Source organism: Trachemys scripta, chromosome 1 (assembly GCF_013100865.1).
Source record: "Trachemys scripta elegans isolate TJP31775 chromosome 1, CAS_Tse_1.0, whole genome shotgun sequence".
NCBI lineage: Eukaryota > Metazoa > Chordata > Testudines > Emydidae > Trachemys > Trachemys scripta.
In genome coordinates, this window is record NC_048298.1 from 137,678,583 (window position 1) to 137,699,879 (window position 21,297).

Here is a 21,297-nt window from a genome sequence, read left to right on the forward strand (position 1 = left end):
TGGGTTCACAAGTACTGGGTAATCCATGCTAGTCTGTTATTATGAGATGGTTAATGAGTGCTGGATCTGCACTTACTGGGGCTGCATGCACTAGTTTGTTATTGTAGGGTCACATATAAGTACTGGGTCTGCAAGCACAGGTTTGTTATTATAAAATCACTCATGAGTATTGGGGCTGCATGCACTAGTCTGTTATTGTAGGGTCCTGTATGAGTGCTGGGGCTGCACACAGTGATTTGTTTTAGTGTAGGGTCATGCATGAGTACTGGGGCCCCCACTCTCTGCTTTGTTACTGAAGGGATGAGGATAAGGACGGCGGTCCTAGTACTGACTATTTTAGCAATAAGTGTATTGAAGCTCCAATAACCTACCTCACTCCCAAAGAATGATGGGACATTTGTAAGGAATAAGGAAGTGACCTGACCTTGACAGTGTATCAGGTGAGAATGGAAAGAGGAGAAGGAAATTAAACTGAGTTTGTGTTTGGGTGGGGGAAGAAGAATACCTACGAGTTCCTTTGTCTCTTGAGGGAAAATCTCTTGCACAATCATCTCCCCAAGCACAGGTTCAAAGAAGGTGCTGGTGTCACTCAGGCATTTCCTCCAGCGATGGGCCAGTACCTGGGAAAGAAGCAGAGAGAGAGAGAGAGAGAGAGAAACAAAGTTCCAGAGGAGGAAGGCAGAACAACACATAGAAAGAGAGAGGGACAGAGAAATATGTGTACATGTGTAGTAATGATCATAGCAAATAATCAAGAATTTAATTTATTTTACTTAGATTTTTATCAACTCTAAAAGCCTTTGAGCATTTCAGAAAACATGACCATAGAACTCAAGGCTGGTTCACCCTCTTCGCTTCCACAAGTGGAGGGGACTCATATCCTGGCTGGAAGGGACAGAAAAAGGAAACCTGCCCATCTGTATATTGTTCTCCAACCCCTGTCCTTGTGGAAGTCTCTTAGTGTGGATTGGACTCCATGGGTGCAGCAGGTACAGGGCTGGCTTCCTCCATGGCATCATCACTAGAGGAAAGTGCTGGGAAATAGGAAGTAATGCTGCTATCCTGGTCAGCATGTCCTTCCACTCTGTCCCTCCAACATGAGAAATTACTTCGAGGACTAGAGATCAGGGCAGCAGTCAGTGGGGGTGGCCATGGGAGCAGAGCATCTACAGAGCTGCCTTGGGAGCTGGGGGAACTGAAGGGAAGCTGACTCACCATCCCAGATTCTCCTGTCTTTCCATGCAGCTTTTCAAACAGCTCCCTGCGTGCATCTTGGAACCGGCTGTCGAGGGCTGGGGAGAGGTTTCCAACCAAGCAGAGGATCATATAGATCTGTAGGACACTGGGGAAAAGACACAAAGCAGCACATTTATAGGGACTAATATATAAGGATCACTTCAGCCAGTACTAAATGCATCCATATCTTAAACTGTGGCAGCTGTTTAACTGCAAACAGCAATATCACTTAACAGCTGAAGACAAGGAGTGATTAACAGTACTTCTGTCTGGAACTGCAGGAAGAATTTAGTTTGGCAGAATATAATTGCCTGAGCTGGAACTGGGCCAGGAAACAGGTCAAAGCTTGCAGAAAGTGCCATAGGATCTTTAATGACTACAAGTGGGAAGAGCCTTGCTCGGTCACCCACTGAGCTTCTGCAGTGCCTCAGTGTTTCCTTGGCCATCTCCTATCTGAACACTTACTAAGTCCATTCGGGTTTAGTTTGATACCTGAAGCTATCACAGCCTCCTCAAGGCACAATGGCTACAGTATCAGACATCAGTTCCTACCTCCCCTTCTGCCATTTTCCAATAATCCGCGACATGCCTTTCAAATAATCCATGTCATGCACTACGATTGGCTGGGAGATGTTCAGCTGCACAGGATGGAAGGCTGCCTGGAGGCATGACAGCCAATCAATCGCGGGTGCCTTTTCCTAAAGGTAAAGCCAAACAGAAATGCTGAAATGTGACTTCCCAGCCTATCCCCAGGACTGAATGGGGAAAATAGGAATGTCTCCAGGGAGATTGAAGTGCTCGCACATGATGGCATATATCACATTGGTAGATGTGCACAATGCCCCTGTGCCATGTACATTGGCCAAACCAGACAGTATCTACTCAAAAGAATAAATGGACACAAATCAGACATCAAGAACTGTAACTTCAAAACCAGTAGGAGAGCACTTCAATCTCCCTGGACACTCAATAACAGCCTGTGGCCATTCTTCGAACAGTGGCCATTCTTCAACAAAAAAACTTCAAAAACAGACTTCAACGAGAAACTGCAGAACTGGAATTAATTTGCAAACTTGACTATCAAATTAGGCCTGAATAAAAATTTTCCCTCTGTTGATACTCACACTTTCTTGTCAACTATTAGGAATGGGCCACATCCACCCTAATTGAATTGGCCTCATTAGCACTGATCCCCCACTTGGTAAGGCAACTCCCATCTTTTCATTTGCTGTATATTTATACCTGCTTACTGTATTTCTTACTCCATGCATCTGATGAAGTGGGTCATAGCCCATGAAAGCTTATGCCCAAATAAATTTGCTAGTCTCTAAGATGCCACAAGGACTCCTCATTGTTTTTACTGATACAGTCTAACACGGCTACCCCTCTGAAACTGACAATTCAGTGGCAGAGGAGACTCTAGGAGGCAGGAGAGTGGCAATTTCTGCCGGGCTCCTGCAAGGGGCTCCACACATCCTCTCTCATTTGGAAGTTCAAGACACACACCTGCAGCTCCCTGATAGTGGTGTGATAGAACAGCATCCCTCTCTCCCGCCGTTTCTGCAGTGGGGTGACCTCCTTCTGGAGGTTGGAGATGAAGGACAAGGCGAAGGAAATGAAGGTGGAGGTAACATTCTGTGGCCCTCCCAACAGTGTCCCCAGCTTCATCAGGTATGAGAAATACACACGGACAACCTGTGATTTAAAACCCATCACCAGTAGAAGAGCTATGAGTTGGGATCTGAGCCATCCCACCCGCCCAGCCATTCACCTGGATCATCCCACACAACCCTCAATCTTTCAGGGGTTGCTCCCCACCATCTCACCAACACAAACCACGCCTTTCATCCCAATGTTCCTGTGTATCTGCCTGGAGCAAGGTTTGTGAATAGGGCTGTTGGATCTGTGAACAAAACTGAATTATCAATGAGAAATAATAGCTTATAGTTCCCTCACACTTTACAAATGGTTTAAATATAGGGATCATTTTAGCACTGAAATGCAGCTACTTTTGGGGTGGGAGGAGGCAGCTGTTTAATTGCACGAAGCAGTAGTGAACAACAGTGAACAGTGTGATGATGTCTTCCCTGGTGCCAGCTCAGGACAGGGCTGCAGGCTAATTCAGTCTATTATGTTAATAGAAATCAAAGCAGTGTCAAAGGTATTGTAGTGTAATCAGGCCAATTCATTTGTGAACACACAAAGGAAATGTTAGTGGTATTGTCTTTGCTTATCTATAACCTGTTGATTGCTATCACATTACATTATGTATAGCTCTGTAACTAGATAACCCTAGATCAAAAGTGTTAGTGTTAAAATGAGAATGTACTTGATGTGTAAACTTCACGAAAACTAATGAAGGATTGTTATTTGCTATTACATTACCTTTCACATTATGTATATCCCTGTAATTAAATTACCCATCAAACGTGATTGGAGCCTTGGAAATGTAAATGAAGAAGAGTGCTAATTTCAAAGCAAGGGCCATTGTATCTGATAATGGAAATTCACTGGCCCAGGTGGGTGAAGACATGCAGATGTCACTAAACTGGAAGGAGTGGTAGATATGCTGGAGGGTAGGGATAGGATACAGAGGGACCTAGACAAATTAGAGGATTGAGCCAAAAGAAATCTGATGAGGTTCAACAAGGACAAGTGCAGAGTCCTGCACTTAGGACGGAAGAATCCCATGCACTGCTACAGACTAGGGACCGAATGGCTAGGCAGCAGTTCTGCAGAAAAGGACCCAGGGGTTACAGTGGATGGGAAGCGGGATCTGAGTCAACAGTGTGCCCTTGTTGCCAAGAAGGCTAACGGCATTTTGGGCTGTATAAGTAGGGGCATTGCCAGCAATCAATGGACAAGATCATTCCCCTTTATTCGGCATTGGTGAGGCCTCTTCTGGAGTTCTGTGTCCAGTTTTGGGCCCCACACTACAAGAAGGATGTGGAAAAATTGGAAAGAGTCCAGCAGAGGCAACAAAAATGATTAGGGGGCTGGAGCACATGACTTATGAGGAGAGGTTAAGGGAACTGGGATTGTATAGTCTGCAGAAGAGAAGAATGAAGAGGGATTTGATAGCTGCTTTCAACTACTTGAAAGGGAGTTCCAAAACGGATGGATCTAGACTGTTCTCAATGGTAGCAGATGACAGAACAAGGAGTAATGGTCTCAAGTTGCAGTGGGGGAGGTTTAGGTTGGATATTAGGAAAAACTTTTTCACTAGGCGGGTGGTGAAGCACTGGAATGGATTACCTAGGGAGGTGGTGGAATCTCCTTCCTTATTGGTTTTTAAGGCCAGGCTTGACAAAGCCCTGGCTGGGATGATTTAGTTGGGTATTGGTCCTGCTTTGAGCAGGGGGTTGGACTAGATGACTTTCTGAGGTCCCTTCCAACCCTCATATTCTATGATTCTATGATTCAGATTGTCTTCTGTGAGCAGAAACTATGAATACCGATTCAAAGGAATAATCGTCATCTCTGACTGTTTGGACTTTTGGATATTCTATGATTCTATGACTTTTAGAGGGAAGATGCCAAATGCAAAGTGACGATCCCCAGAAACATCTGGGTTCCCTGAAAAGACTTTTGGGCAACTAGCAGTTTATTATATCAACTGCTATCGTTTTGGACTTAACCTTTTATCACTAAGTTTAGTTTGTCTGGGTGGCAAGATAGACTGGAGAGGCTATGACTCCATGGTAAGGATGATGTAGTGATCCAGGAGTGCACATTTGTTACTGGCTTGGTGAAATCTAATTATAGAATACACCACCAGTTTGGGGTATGTACCTTGTTTTCTGACAGTTCTGAGCCAATCCAGAGAGTGAGACAAACAGAAAGGAAATTTTGGACAGAGATAGCAGACCAGACTCCTGGTTGTACTTGGATTATCAGGGGATCTTAAACATCCATGGTGGGAAGACAGAACTTTGGTATTTCAGATCTCTTCTGAAAGACCCACAGTCAGTAAATTGCAGCCAATTCAGCTGATCCAGTTCAGAAAGATGAAGAAGACGAGATGACTAAATGGAATTGGATTTTCTGGACTGAATTCAAAGGTGATTCCAAGGGCTCTCATCCACACTAGAATGAAATGTGTTACATTTTAACTAACAGGTTATAAAGTCCTACTATAATCAGGACAAGTTTTTTGTACACCACGTTCCCCTTGACAAGCTAACACATTAAAAAAATGCAACATGCCCTTCCTACATCAGGACTTAAAAACCTGTTAGCTAAAAATATTCCAACCCCCCATCCTGTCCTAGTGTGGACAAGCCCTGGAATAGCCCCATGATCTCATCAGACACTGATGATCACCACTCACAAACCAATCCAAATCAGGGGACATTTCAAAGTAGATCGCTGAACCCAGTAGGCCTCTTATAGGGTACCTCAGGATAATTTGCTTTTTCATTGTAGTCACTCTCTGGTGGCATCTCAAACTCAGGATGGTCAATCTGAGGAAAGGAAAAACACTTAGTTAATGCCAGAAACACTAGAGATGGGGAAATAATTTATTCAATGACTTTTGTTTCTTTATCTGTTCAATAATTTGTCTGCAAGCAGCTTATGATTGTCATAAACTGATTTTATTATTGAGAAGTGTCCCCCAAACAGTTCTAGGCTTAATTTTTGGTCTCCAGCTCATTTGCAAGAAGTTTGCTGTGAGTATTTGACATTTAAATTCAAGCTACATTGGTTAGTCTTCACTGGATACAGAAGAAAGTAGCAGGAGGGGGAAGGATAACTTAGTGGTTTGAACATTGGCCTGCTAAGCCCAGCATTGTGAGTTCAATCCTTGAGGGGGCCACTTAGGGATCAGGGACAAAATCAGTACTTGGTCCTGTCTAGTGAAGGCAGGGGGCTAGACTTGATGACATTTCAGGGTCCCTTCCAGCTCTATGAGATAGGTAGATCTCTATTATTATTAGGGCTGTCAATTAATCACAGTTAATTCACATGATTAACTCAAAAACTTAATTGTGATAAAAAATTAATCACAATTAATCACAGTTTTAATTGCACTGTTAAACAATAGAATGCCAATTGAAATTTATTAAATATTTTGGATGCTTTTCTACACTTTCAATTACAGGGAAACCCCGCTATAACACGCCCCGCGATAAGGCGAATTCGGATATAACGCAATCATAAGGTGGCTCTCGCCACCCCAAGCACGCAAACCCCCCCCCCCCCCAAAAAACAAAAAAAAACCACCGGCCGGAGCGCCGCTGAAGCACAAAACAAACAAACAAACAAAAAAACCCAGCTGGAGCACCGCCCAAGAAAAACAAAAAACTAAAAAAGGAACGTGCCTTCCCCACTGCATCTTCCCCCCCTACCCCTGTTTCTCCTTTTGGCGGGAAGAGCCATTCTCCTCCCCAGCTGCTCTTCACTCTTCCTCTGTCCCTTGCACATCTCCCCTGCTCTCTGCCCAAGAGAAATGGACCGGCTTGAAACTGACCCCGCTATACCACGACCCCGCATTTATTGCGATCGAATTTTTTGAACCCCAATCATCACGTTATAGCGGGGTTTCACTGTATATTGATTTCAATTACAACACAGAATACAAAGTGTACAGGTTCACTTTATATTATTTTGATTACAAATATTTGCACTGTAAAAATGATAAACAAAAGAAATAATATTTTTCAGTTCACCTTATACAAGTACAAGGTGTACAAGTACGTAGTTCAATCTCTTTATCGTGAAAGCGCAACTTACAAATGTAGATTTTTTTGTTACATAACTGCACTCAAAAACAAAACAATGTAAAACTTTAGAGCCTACAAGTCTACTCAGTCCTACTTCTTCTTCAGCCACTAGCTAAGACAAACAAGTTTGTTTATATTTACAGGAGACAGTACTGCCCACTTCTTATTTACAACCTCACCTGAAAGTGAGAACAGACATTCGCATGGCACTTTTGAAGCCAGCATTCCATCGTATTTACATGACAGATATGCTAAACATTCGTATGCCCCTTCATGCTTTGGCCACCATTTCAGAGGACATGCTTCCATGCTGATGGCACTCATTAAAAAAAATAATGCGTTAATTAAATTTGTGACTGAACTCCTTGCGGGAGAATTGTATGTCCCCTGCTCTGTGTTTTTACCAGCATTCTGCTATATATTTCATGTTATAGCAGTCTCAGATGATGACCCAGCATGTTGTTTGTTTTAAGAACATTTTCACTGCAGATTTGACACAATGCAAAGAAGGTACCAATGTGAGATTTCTAAAAATAGCTACAGCACTCGACCGAAGGTTTAAGAATCTTAAGTGCCTTCCAAAAATCTGAGAGGGATGAAGTGTGGAGCATGCTTTCAGAAGTCTTAAAAGAGCAACACTCTGATGCAGAAAATATAGAACCCAAACCACCAAAAAAGAAAATAAACCTTCTGCTGGTAGCATCTGACTCAGATGATGAAAATGAACATCTGTTGGTCTGCACTGCATTGGATTGTTATCGAGCAGAACTCATTATCAGTATGGACGCATGTCCCCTGGAATGGTGGTTGAAGCATGAAGGGACATATGAATCTTTAGCACATCTGGCACATAAATATCTTGCAACACTGGCTACAATAGTGCCCTTTGAATGTCTGTTCTCACTTTCCGGTGAACAAGAAGTGTGCAGCATTATCTCCTGCAAATGAAAACAAACTTGTTTGTCTGAGCGATTGGCTGAACAAGAAGTAGAACTGAGTGGACTTGTAGGCACTAAAGTTTTACATTGTTTTATTTTTGAATGCAGTTATTTTTTGTACATCAAATACTACATTTGTAAGTTTAACTTTTATGATAAAGAGATTGCACTACAGTACTTATATTAAGTGAATTGAAAAATACTTTCTTTTCTTTTTACAGTGCAAAAATTTATAATAAAAAAAATATAAAGTGAGCACTGTATACTTTGTATTCTGTGTTGTAATTTAAATCAATATATTTGAAAATGTGGAAAACATCCAAAAATATTTATATAAATAGTATTCTATTATTGTTTAACAGCACAATTAATCATGCAATTAATTTTTTTAATAGTATGATTAATCATGATTCCTTTTTTTAATCGCTTGACAGCCCTAATTATTATTATTACATATAATACATAACAACAACAACGTATGAATTTTTATTTAAGTGATGCCAAGAGACCCCATTTGAGACCAGGGCCCCATTGTGCTATGCACATAACAAGAGCCAGTCCCTTCCAAGACAGCTTACTATCTAACTAGACAAGGGCAGATAAAGGGTGGGAGAAAGGAAAATAACTTTATCTGCATGTGCTCACCCTAACCCACTCCCCATATGCTCAATTTCCAGAAATGAATGATAAAGATTATGTTATTGTTTAAAAAAGTAATTACAGAATTAAGAAATGAGTGGAAAATGTAAGAAAATGAACTGATATAAAATAGCATCTGGTCTCCAGTCTCTGACAGACAAAGGCTTTAAAATATCCACAACATACCTCATTATGTAATATTATAAAACTGGAGCATGGAGGACTCCTAGGCCTCCCAGCTCACGAGGATTGATGACCAAAACAATTTGGCCCTTACGTAGCTGGTGTTGGTTCAGTTCATGGAAGTGCCTAATCCTCTTCTAGTCTCCCTGATCTAGTAACATCAATGACATCCTGCAGCAGGGAGTTCCATGGGTTAATTACATACTGCATGGCAAAACAGTTCTTCTTGTTTATTTTAATTGCATAGATTTGCAGAGATCTTTTTAAGGAGATAATATGTTTATAATACTCATAAGATATGTCCAATTTCCACTGCCTCTCCCAGTAGCTTAAGCAGTTATTTGATCCTAAAGGCCCACAGGTACTGCCCTGACTTTGTCCTTTCCGACTGCCATCTCCTGCTGATCCTCTCACCTGGATGATATTGGTGCTGGGGTCAGAAGAGTTGGGTCCCACATATGCTCTGAAGAAGGGGAAAGTGTTGTATTTGCCCATGAGTGTTTGCAGGGTCTGGTTAAAATCAGTCTGTTTCTCGGGGCCTGTGACGTTCCAGCCACCAACCTGAGGAAAAAGAGTGACAAACAGAGAGAACTTACTGATTACCATTGGTGGAAAGAGAAATGGGAACAGCTGCCAGATACTGATTTCCAAATTTCTCTCCACCTACCCACCCCCATGGAACATGATCACAGAATGTCAGGGTTGGAAGGAACCTCAGGAGGTCATCTAGTCCAACCTACTGCTCAAAGCAGAACCAATCCCCAAATGGCCCCCTGAAGAATTGAGCTTACAACCCTGGTTTTAGCAGGTCAATGCTCAAACCACTGAGCTTTCTCCCCCCATGAATATGACAACCAAGCTTCAGGATCAGTACAAATAATTAAGAAGACTGGGAAGAACCCATGAAAATCTTCACACTCGCTGTGTGACCCTAAAGTGACCCTGTCACTTTATCTTTATGGAATGACATAAAATTGCTATACAGGGCAGAGGAGGGCAAGAGGATGAGAGGAAGTCACTTGAGGTCCACAGGTGACATAAGAAGGTAGAGGGGGATGAAAGGAAAGTGTCTACACTTCACTGTGACCCTCAAGCAGGGCAGTTAGGGCTCATTTTTCATACTTGGGGATTTAGGTGCATTCCTTGGGCCCAAAAATTCCATCTGTTTTGGAGGGAGTTTCCTATCTTGCAGACTGGATCTTATGAATTACATGAGTTCCTGTTAAGAAAAATATCCCTGCCTGCAGGATGGGAGGAATTCTAAAACTGCAAGGCTGCACGTGCCTGAATGGACATTAAGGTATACTAAATACATATTCAGGGCCTGAAATCAGGCAGCCAAATATGAGCGTTGAGCCCAACATATCTATTAGGGAAATGCTGTTTGTGCCATGGAGTCTCGTCAGTTATAAATTAGGCTGTGACTCCTCATTTACAAATTATGCTCGTTCCATGGGCAGAAGCCATCAACTTGCCATCACTGACACCTTAGTCACCAATGACCTGGTGCTGGCAAGTGCAATAATGAAGGAGCAAATAATGAAGCAGATTATTATTTTTCTCCCTATTGTTTTCTATCCTTTTCCTGGTAGAACTGTTTTCTGAAGTGTAAGGGTATACATATGCTCAGAAATAGTATTGTGTGAACAATGATCACCTGATTTATAAGCTCCTTCAAGGGCTGAGCCCCTTCTGCTTCTATCTGTTGGGTATCCATGCAGGAGTGGTAGAACTGGATGGCTTTTTCCTTGGCTGAACTTCCAACCCTGAGCTGTGGAACCTCTGAGAAAAGGAAAGCACACAAAACATTAACGGGCCAAAAATTAAAGAAGACCAAGAAACAGCATCAGGTGAGGAGGTGGGGTTGGTAAGAGGTAATGTGCATCCTGAAGCAGGAACTACAGCTTGTTTGACAATCCTTGATGAAATGTAGCATACTGAAGCTGCGATAGATAAACGCCATGGTCACCAGTGCAGATCAAATCTGGATCTTCCACACTAAAAGGTACAACCCACAATCACCTAAACCAAAATAGTAGCTTTAGCAGTGAGCAAGGAGGTTTCTGCTATAATTTCTAGGGGCCCAGAGAGTAACGAGAGACATGATCACATCCAGACTCTAGGAGACAGAGGGATACAGTCACAAGTCAGCACTGGAGAATCCCAAGAGAGCTTTATTTTCTCATCTAGGATGGTTATAGCTCTGGTGGCAGTGACAGGGAGATAACATGGGGGTGGTTGTGTGTCAGTGCATGGTTGATTATATTGCTGCCTGATTGATGTGGCTATTTCCACAGTGGTGATGGTGTGAGATGGCAGGAAAATGATTTGGACTTAAGGGGCTGAAGTGAGAGACCATGTGGTTGTTACTCTGGCTATGGTGACTGAAATGGTTTGGTCATTTTTTGGGGAAGTTTGTAGTGATGCATGTTGGGGGTTGTAGTGACAGGGGGATGGTGTTATTCCCATTGGTGTGGTCCCATACTGGTGCATGCTGGGATTCATGGTTGTGGTTGCAGTGACAGAGAGGTGACAGGGGTTGGGTTTGGTCCCTGTTGGGAGTGGCTGCACTGTTGTATATTAGTAATCAGAGCTCTGACTGAAGAGCATGCTGGCAGTACATACACCATCCATCTCCCCTCCCTACCTAAGAGCCTCTTCAGGATCAGCTGGTTTTCTTCCAGCAGGACATCAAACACATTTGATGACTCCATAGTCCCCGTGCGCAAGTGGTTGGCTTCCCAGTTGCCACAGGCGTAGCCATAAAAATCCTCACAGGGGTCTATGGTGGCATTTCTCACCTCCAGGAGTCTGGCCAGGAGCGTGAGACACTCCTCGGTGTCACAAGGTTCTGAGCAAGAAGCAAAGACAGGAGCCATCATTAGCAGGGTGAAGGAAACTGTATGAAAATATAGGGGAGAGGTTATTTTGAAGTTTTATTTGTGGTAAAAATTCTATGCTTTTGGCACAGTGTTGGATTCTTTGAAAAATTATTGCTGAACAGAGGATAAAGTGTATCCTATGTTTGACTTTATGGATGGATGTCAATAAGTACCAATTAAGGGAAGCCATTAAAATAAAGGATGAATGGTCACCCCAGGGAGAAGGTCCCATCTTGGCACAACCCAAACGGCCACAAAGCTGATTATCAACAAACTTCTCCTCCTATTTTCATCTTCTTACCACATTCACTGTGTGTTTGGCCAAGTAATGACCCCAAGGGAATATGATAACCACTACAAGGTTAGGAAGGGTGTAAACACCAGAAAGGAAGAGAAGGGCATAGCTAGGGGAAAAGAGCTAAACCTGAACAATGATATTTCAGGAAGCATTTTTCAAAAGTGACATCTGTCAGACCTTTTCTACAAAGGAAAGTTGCACCAGTCCAACTTATGTTGATTTAAAAACTGATTTAATTAAGCCTGTGTAAACTCCTGGGTAGACACTCTTATTTTGTTTTGAGAGTGGTTTGTATTGGTTTCCAGTTAAGTCTGTTTTTTGCTGAAATAAGCCACTCTTCAGTCAAAATAATAATACATCTTTAGTTAAACCCTTGGAAGTTTGTGTCTAGACAAGGCCATAGGCTGCGGCTTAATGTCTCAAGGTGTCTCAAGGTGAAGGGTGGAAGGGCCATTGTCTGAGACAGAAAACTGGCCTAAGTAAAGTGATGTATAATATACAAGTAGGGCTCAGAACTTCACTGTTTGTTATGATGTATGTGGGAAAAGGTGGAGATCTGAACTAATATAGCCTTTCTGTCTCTAACTTCTAGGGGTTTATAGTGAGGGGCTCCCCAACCCGCACAAATGGGGAAAGGACAGGAGAGGAGTTAAAGGGAAATGCCTGCTAAGGGGAAAATAAGTAAACTGGGGAAGAGGATGTGTATGACTTGGCCTCTTCATATTTATAGATCTTTATAGCAGAGATCTGTCTAGTGGTTAGAAAAGTGGACTGCTTGTGGATCTGGATTCCTGGGCTCTATTTCCAGCTCTGCCACTGACAGGAACTCTCTAATTGTCTTATTAATACAAGGATTCCATTGGTTGGACCCGTGAAAACTAGGACGGGCCTATGAATTCAGGGATGGAAAGGAGGGGCAATTCCAAGCCCCAGCCCCAAATTCTAGACTTATCCACATTTCTGCTGGGTCACCTACAGACAGACCAATACTGCTCAGGGATACAGAAGCTGTGAGTTAGAGGGAGGGGATGAGAGTACTGTAATACAATAGCTTTTAGAAAGTGCAGTGCTGCTCTTCATGGAAGCTGGGCCAGGCCACACTAGATTGGCAGGAAGCTTGGGAGTGAGGCGGTCTCCACATAGCAGGGAAGGCTTCGAGAGGGGTAGGGCAATATCTCTTTATTAGAATTTATTTACTTCAGACATTTATGTTTTCCTAAGACTTAGGAATCTTCCAGGGCTTGGGCCTCATATAGATGCTCAGCCCAAAAGGCAATGAAGGGAGAGGAGAGAGAGGAAGGGGTCTCACTGGTGGGTCGGGTGCGAGGGAAGGGAGAAAGACTGTCATGTCTTGTACCCAGGCCCTGGTGTAGGATGGTGTAGGCAAGAAGCAATGCAAACCCAAGGACAGTACTGAGCGTGAGAGCACACAGGAGCAGGCTCTTCCCCCGAAGACATCTTCCTTTCTTTGCAGCCTCTCTTGGATCCTCCTCACAGGGCTGAAAAGGGGGAGTTAGGAAAAGAGAGGCGATGAAGAGAGAAACATTCCTTTTAAAGTTACGCCAGGTCACATGCCCTCCCAGCTCCACCCGTCTACCAGTATTGATACAGGAGGGCTGGTAACCAGAGACATTAGTAATTGTACCAGTTCCCCAGCTGCTTCTATCTATGCCTTGCAGAACCCTCAACAGCAGTTTCTGCACCTCTTCCTCACCAGCTGCAGCGATCCTTCCCTTTCTTTCCATTTAGCTGAGCTCCCAACTCCTCCCCAAAAATCATGGCACTAATATGCTGCCATCCCATTGTTCATTCTGCTTGTGTGTTACCCCCTTGCCCCCACCCTGTGTCTCTCCGGTCTGTTCAGACTGTAAGCTCTTTTTGGCAGGGACCATCTGCTGCTCTGTGTTTGTACAGCACAATGGGGGCCCAATTTTGGTTGGCCTTGGGCACTACTGCCATAAACATGATTAATAATAAACAATAATAATAATAAAAGCAGAGAAAAGATAAGAACAGAAAACCCAGGCAGGGAAGGAGGAATGTGGAGATGGTATAGAAAAAGAAGGATGCATCGGTGCAGGAGACAAAGCTTTCTCAGGAGCTGATTTGAGAGTGTGGAATGGACTCCTCCAGAAACTAAGGACCATCCCAAACCTCACCACCTTCTGCTTCAAGTGCAAGGTGCACTTATTCAGCCTGCCTTCTTTACCATAAACACAGAGCAATAAGTATATTTAAGCAACAACAACGACAATACAAAACTAAACAAAAAATTCTACCAAACTGAACACTCTCGTGCAACACTCTTCTCCCCATGGGAGAGTATGAGAGAACTAACCAGACATGACAGACGTTAGTCACGCTGCTTAATGCACTACTGGAAGGTGCTTATACATCTGCTGGAAGCTGCTCACACACTACAGTGATGAGCGTGATATAAGATCCTATACAGAGCTGAATAGAATAGATGGAGAAGAACAAAAAGCAGTGTTATAGCCCCAGATCCACAAAGGTATTGAGGCTTCTAACTTCCATTGATTTCAATGGAATTTAGGAACCTGCCTCAATATTTTTATGGATCTGGGCCATAATGCTTAGCACACCTAGTATTTTATATCCTCGAAAGGCAGCACAATCGTTAATGTGGGATTTTCAAAGACAGACATTCCAGTACGGTCCTGCTAATGAAGACAGGGGGTTGGACTCAATGACCTTTCGGGGTCCTTTCCAGTTCTATGAGATAGGTATATCTCCTTATATTATATTAATTATATTATATTATATTTTATATTAGGTGCCCAGTTCCCACTGGCTTTCAATGGGTGCATAACTGTGCCTTTGAAAATCTGCCCCCAACTAATTAAGGCAGGATTTGGAATAGGAGAAAGGAAATCAAATAGACAGAAGTTGGGCCTGCACATGTAGGGTAAAAAACATAGAAAGTGACCAGACAGAATACAACAAAGGGAGAAAAATGGTTTTCTTCCACCCTTTGATCCCACTGTGATGGTAACACACACTGGGTTTTACTCTGAAAGTGAAGACAGTCTCAGGGAAGGGGTGGAACGGGAGGGAGAATCTGCATGGCTTAAGAACAGAGAGGAGTGGGTACCCTTTTCTTCTGTGTGCAACTCCTTAACTCCCTCCAAAACCATCCCTTGTGCCCCCTCTTTGCCCCTGCAATATGTTTCCCTGTTTTTCAGGTTTGCAGCCTGATTACAAGGTGTTCAAAATCCTGGATTACCCTGGTCTTGTGCTCTTTGAAGGGTACCTATATCTCCTCCTCAAATGCTGAAAGTTGTGGTATAAGAAGACAGGAAGCAGCAAGATGTGACTTTTCATTTCCTGTGGAAGCTATGATTCAAAGTAGACTCTACACACACAGTGTATTAATATTTTCCTTGTTAAATAATGCCTCTGTTAAATAATAGTGATTAAAACAAAGAAGCAAGCAAGCAAACAAACAAAAACAGACATTTAGAGTGCTCCCTCCAAATGTACAATTCTGAACAATGCAAGGAAGCTGAGATGTTAGGGTCTGTGCAATAAGGGACATGACAAGAACAAATGTTCCTAAAACACTTCATATTTCCTAAATAATAGCCTTTGGATTTAGCTTATCTGTTTTTGATGTTGGATTTGAAGGAATGACATTCAACTTTTGAATAACAATGTCTTGGGTCTGCTCGGAAGGACACTGATCTCCTCCCTTAGTGCTGTGGGAAGAAGATACAGAATGGGGGAATGCCTCCTCTGCCTCTCATGGCTAGATACACATGGCCCAACACAAACTAACTATCCTTGACCGTGGCTCTGGGGGACTGTTGGGAGGAAGGGGTGCCACTGATCTACAGAATTTTTCAAATAGTCTGGCTTCAGTCTGGTCTCAGCTCAGGTAGGTCTGGATACTCAAAGGGATTTGGCAATGGGATATGGAGGCTTTTACATCTTGTTCCAATCTGGCCTGAAGTTGTGGGGAGCAAGACAGTTGGATGGTTTACACAAGACTGAGGAATGGGATATGGAGCCTATCATGTGCAGGTTGCCCCTCCCCACCTGGCCTCAGATAAGAGAAGAGTGAGTGAATAAACTGGCAGTATGGTTGGAGGAGATTGAGGAAGAGGATAGAGAGCCTTTTACCTCCAAGCCATCACTAGCTTCAATTCATGAAGGAGTGTGGAGTCTGAATGGTTTACAGGAGACCGAGGAGTGGGTCAGCATTTCTAGTGCTTCTCCATGTTGTGGGGACTGGATATTCCAGGGTAGGGGATGGACATGGGTGAATGGGGTATGAACCCTGTCATTTATAGGTTACATATGCTAATACAGATAGGATTGCCAGGCATCCGGTTTTCAACTAGAACGCCCAGTCGAAAAGGGACCCTGGCAGCTCCAGTCAGCACTGCTGACCGGGCCGTTAAAAGTCCGGTTGGCGGCGCAGCAGGGCTAAGGCAGGCTCCAGTGTCAACAAAAGCAGATCTCCCCAAAGCTCTGCTTATTTCATGAGCTCCTCACAGAATAAATGGCCAAATTCAAATTTTCTGTTTCAGTCTTTAAGGTTAGACACAGAATCAAGCCAAGTCAAGTAACCACCTGGGCAGATATGTGGCCCCCCAAAATAGGGTTTAATTAAAATATTTTTTTGTGAATAAATATATAAATAAATATATCATTGCTGATGACTTGTTTGTTTAGAAAAATTTCTAAACAAAAATGTTAAAATATCCAAAACTCTTAAAATGTTTGAATTTTTTATTTCAAAATAGTTAGAAATTTCCCAGTTTCTCTCTATTTTACTTACTTCCCAACTTTCTTCCCCTGAAAAAGGGGGATGGGAAAGGTAAAGAAGTTAGAGAAATAAGGGGGAAAAACCCACTATCTCTTATTTAAATTATTCACTACAAGAAATGTATGAAAATAAGTGTATATAGTGAGAGAAAATTCCCCCCCCCTCCCCATTTTTATACCCCGTTGCCTTTTTAAAAAACTGGGCAGGAGTAAAAATTGATATAAGTGGGAGGGGATCCAGAAATTGTAAACAATTTTTTTCAAAATTAATTTTCTTTTCCCTTTTTTTTTCAAAAATTGAAAACAATGTGAAAATTTTTTAACAAAACTGTTCATTTTCTTTTTAATTTTTTTGCTGAATCTTTGACCATAATTTCAACCAGTGCAGTGCTAGAAAACATCTTTGTCCGTCTCCATAGATGTCTAATCAGGAACTATGAAAATGTTAGTCTGGAGAATTAACCCTGGGAGAGAAGAAAGCAGAGCTTTTTCAGCAGTTGGCTCAAGAGATAGAATTCACTTCCCATGAAAAATAAGCTCAGAGCTCACAGCTCTTAGAGCAAAATATAAAACTTGCTTCTTCAGCTGAGCTTTCCCCACATCTGCAATAAAGGGGACGATAGAGGAGGAGAGGAAATTGCTGAAAAAAACAACCCAGAGTGTCTAAGGAAGAGGCTTTTGCCTTGTGGTGATGATAATTTTGCAAGGTGCTCAGATTCTGAAGTGCTGAATGTGGGAGAAACTCTTGGTGGTTGGAGGGAGGGGAGAGAGAGAAAGAGAGAGAGAATTGGCATCTTAAGCAAATATATATCTAGAGGTGAACAAAGCAAGGAGACAATTCTCTATGAATATTAGTATGAAGTGGAAAGTGTACTTCGACTCAACCATGTTCACAATCCTATTTGCTTTCCACGAATATTCAGGCACTCAAGTTTTACTATAACATCAATTCTTGTCAAATTTGCCATTTCAGCCCAAATGCTTGAATAGCACTGGAAGCTAATTTCTAACTGATTATTTGAGAGTAAAATACACAATTTGGAATTTACAGTGTGTAGGTTAATTACATAAGTCATCCACTCAGGGATGTGAACCATGTGACTTATAAACTAAGAGGACATGAACTGAGACTGTTACAGTTAGAGCTAGTAGCATTATTTGTTGCAAATAAATTCTCCAAATAATGTAGCCCTTTTTCTGTTTGTGACAGATTTCTGCCTATGCATTCCCTGGGCCTGGTTCTCCATTGTCATTAACATTTACACTTGTGCAAAATGAGCACAAAGCAGGTGTAAAACACTACCAAAGCAGAATGGTAGCATTTTACATCTAATTTGCACTCAGTTAGTACGGGTGTAAATGATGAAACAAAAGATGCAAGGCAGCGGAGAATCAGGGCTATTATTTGTAAGTATTCTCTAAATAACTTGAATGAATTATTTTCAGCCATTGGGTTGTTCACAAAATGTTCACTTTGATCATTTGCTATTCAGTGGGCCTGAAGTGTGACTTGCCATGGTAATCACATGCAGGGGTGGATGTAGTCTCCCAATTCAATGGGTGCACAATGCCTCCTCCTCCTTGCCCTGATGAGGGAGCACTGCCCACAAGCAGCAGCACCCTCCGCCTCAGCACTACAATCCTAATACTGTCACAAGGCAGATGGAAGGTGGGTGAAGTGGGTGGGTTGGAGAACAAGCCTGCCTCACATTCACCCCCCCAAGCAGTGGTTCTTGTCCCTTGGGGCTCTGCCCGACTCCCTAGAAAACCAATGGGATTGAAGCACACATTGAAAGTGAAGTACATACTAAAGTGCTTTGCTGAATAGAGATGGTTTGCTGAACCCTGGCCTGGAAGACTGAAAAGTGTGAAGCATAAAAACAGCCAATAAAAATTTAAAATAATGAATGACACCTACTCTTGTTCTCATGAGAATATGAGTATTTGTATGTAAAACAGCCATTCCCCAAATATACATGCCCATTTGCCTGAACAGAAAATAAAAATGGGTATGAACATGAACAAATGGAACAGCAATTCAGAATACAAACAAAGGCTTATGAACACTACCTTTTGCTGTATTCAACAGCTTTAATTATAACATAATAGATATTTTGAAAATCATGTTGATTAGTTACATAACTCATATGGTATTGTTTCTGTTCCATTTGGATCTTATATAGTTAACCAAATTAGCACTACTTGGCAAATGTACAATTGATTATAAATTTGCAGTTATGTTGATTAATTACATAAGACATCTAGTCAGGAAAGAGAAACAAAACCACATGACATATAATTAGCCAATACAACGTGATTTTCAATTTGCAAATATTTCCAATTGAAGAATGATCTCCACACTAAAAAAAAAAAAGTTGAAAAAAATTGCAAATAATTCTGAATAAAGAGGGCATCTGGAATTCTGAAATTTGTGTGTGAACAATTTGTGGATACTATAAAAAAAAACCGCATCAGATACACTATTTGTTGCAAATTGTTCACTTAGGTCTCAGCATAACCTAAATATGGCCACCAGTGGGAACCGGTTTTCTAAAACCTTTAACTGTGGACAGCAATTCCAAGACAAAACTGCCCACTGGGATGACCCTGAACTGTAGCTGGTGGTTCTAACAGCAGTTACCAACTGGAATAGCGCAAAATGAGCCTCCCCCAGCAATTACTCATCTGACACAGAGATATGGAAAGAAAGACTCTTAGAGACAAATGTGGGCAAAGCAGGGGATACAGATACATATAGAGTCAGAAAACTCTGATATCTTGTCTCACCGGCAGCAGGGAGGGGAAGCCAGGAGTTATCTATGTGTACATTAGGCAAGTCTAAACAAAGTTGAAACTCAAACTTCGTAGATCCCCGTGCTGGAACCTGAACCCCTAGTGTTGGGCCCTGTGCAAGTTCTTTTGTACCCCAACTCTCAAGTGCAATTGAGTCCAGCTGTTCAACCCCCTGAGGGCACAGAGCAGGGTAAGAGTGAAAGAGAGACATAGAAAGGAAGGAAAAGAGAGGGAGCACAACTGAGTTAAATGATATGAGTAGGGAACTAGAATTCTTTCCCTACCTGCTGAGGAGTCCTTATGCTGTTCATTGTGGAGACTCTCCTGTTCCCTGTGTGGTTACTGCTGCTGCTGCTAGGTTGTTTATGCCCTACTCCTCCCCGAGGGCTGGTAAAGAACACAGTTCACATCACAGATAGTCTCTCCTTCCCACCTTGGCTGAGTGCTCGGAGGAGGAGGAGGAGATGGGAAAAAGGGCTTTGAAAAACACCCTTAAAGAAAACAGGAGGCAGAGAGAGAGAGAGAGATATGGATACATTTCTGCAGCTCCCCGCCCACCTTCTCCTTCTGACACCCCTTCCTCCCCTGACAGTGCATTTTTGCTTTCTACTTCCCTTTGGGAGAGCAAGGTTCTACCACAGTTTATCTATCTGTCTGAGTTACCCTGTGCACCTGCCCCCTCCCCACCATGCCAGGAACCCATATTGGTCACAAATATGTAATTCTTTCCCCGGCCAACTCACCACTTCTTCCTTCCTACCCCAGCTGCCCTGCTGTTCCCTGCACTCCACATGCCTGCTCTGATATTCAAACTGCCTGTTTGAACCTGCTGTTCTGGGCCCTGAGGCCTCTGTTAACCTCCAAGATAATGAGAGTTACAGAGTCTGGTGCTCCTCTTCCCCCAGAAGGTGCAAAAATCCAGGTGTGCTTCTCCTGCTGCTTCTACAACAGCACCAAAATCTATTTCCAGCAGGAACAGAAATGGAATTCTGATTCTCTTCCTTCTGCACCCAGAATCCATTCCAGGGTGGCAGGTACACCCCGTGTGCATTCCAGCTTGGTACAAAATAGCAACAGCCCACTTCCCTGAAGACCCTTCCTGGGAAGATTTAAGAGGCATGGTTCCTCCGCTTTGAGAAACCAGCTGGTGGTCCCTTGAAGGTTTCATGAGTGGAGTGGGAGTCTAGGTTACTTCCCCCAAGACCCGTAAAGCTCAGTGACAGGGAAGGACGGTGACAGAGGGGTGGTTGGGACCAGGAGCACTGCCAGCTTTTCTGCTGCCCTAGGTGGCGGAAGGTCCCGCCCCGAAATGCCACCCCCCCCCAGAGGTGGCGGAAGGTCCCGCCGCAGAAATACCGCTGCGGTCGCCGCCCCCCAAATTGCAGTGCCCTAGGCGACTGCCTAGGTCGCCTAATGGGTTGCGCCGGCCCTGGCTGGGACCTATTTGGAGGGTGAGAGTTTACAGAAAGGTTAGACCTGAGCAGGGGTCCAGTGCAGGGTCCTCCCTCACCACTCCACTCTGACAGACTCTCCAGATGAATGTGCCATTGTCTTCCCACACTGCTTTTGGGATGTACAAATAGGCTTGGATTCCAGTTCAGGCGTTCAGATATTTCCCAAGTATTAGCCCCCACCCCGCATCTAACAGTGAGGTTATTTGTGTATCCGTGAAGTGCACATGCAGATTCATAGTTTTATAATTATGAGATAAGGATATTGATCCCTTATGAAGCTGAAGTCAATTACTTATCCCCAGGTCCTTATACCTCTAGGTCACCCCAAGTCATACATCTCCATATCCATCTGATGGTTCTGAA

At 43.0% G+C, this 21,297-nt stretch overlaps 1 protein-coding gene across 5 annotated transcripts in view; it reads right to left on the reverse strand.

The window, feature by feature from the left end:
* KEL (Kell metallo-endopeptidase (Kell blood group)) overlaps positions 1–20,034 on the reverse strand; it is a 32,667-nt gene extending 12,633 nt beyond the window's left edge. The window contains exons 1-10 of one of the 5 annotated variants that reach the window (XM_034786629.1): positions 19,765–20,029; positions 13,209–13,398; positions 11,367–11,570; positions 10,377–10,501; positions 9,134–9,280; positions 5,634–5,699; positions 2,743–2,931; positions 1,789–1,934; positions 1,216–1,342; positions 510–620 (exon numbers count right to left, since the gene is read on the reverse strand). In XM_034786629.1, the coding sequence (XP_034642520.1) occupies positions 510–620; positions 1,216–1,342; positions 1,789–1,934; positions 2,743–2,931; positions 5,634–5,699; positions 9,134–9,280; positions 10,377–10,501; positions 11,367–11,570; positions 13,209–13,398; positions 19,765–19,791 (1,332 nt within the window). In that variant the 5' untranslated portion in view covers positions 19,792–20,029. Of the gene's footprint in view, positions 1–509; positions 621–1,215; positions 1,343–1,788; positions 1,935–2,742; positions 2,932–5,633; positions 5,700–9,133; positions 9,281–10,376; positions 10,502–11,366; positions 11,571–13,208; positions 13,399–19,764 lie in introns of all 5 variants that reach the window. The other 4 variants (XM_034786633.1, XM_034786619.1, XM_034786642.1 and 1 more) reach the window with 4 other exon arrangements.
* Positions 20,035–21,297: the final 1,263 nt, after the last annotated feature.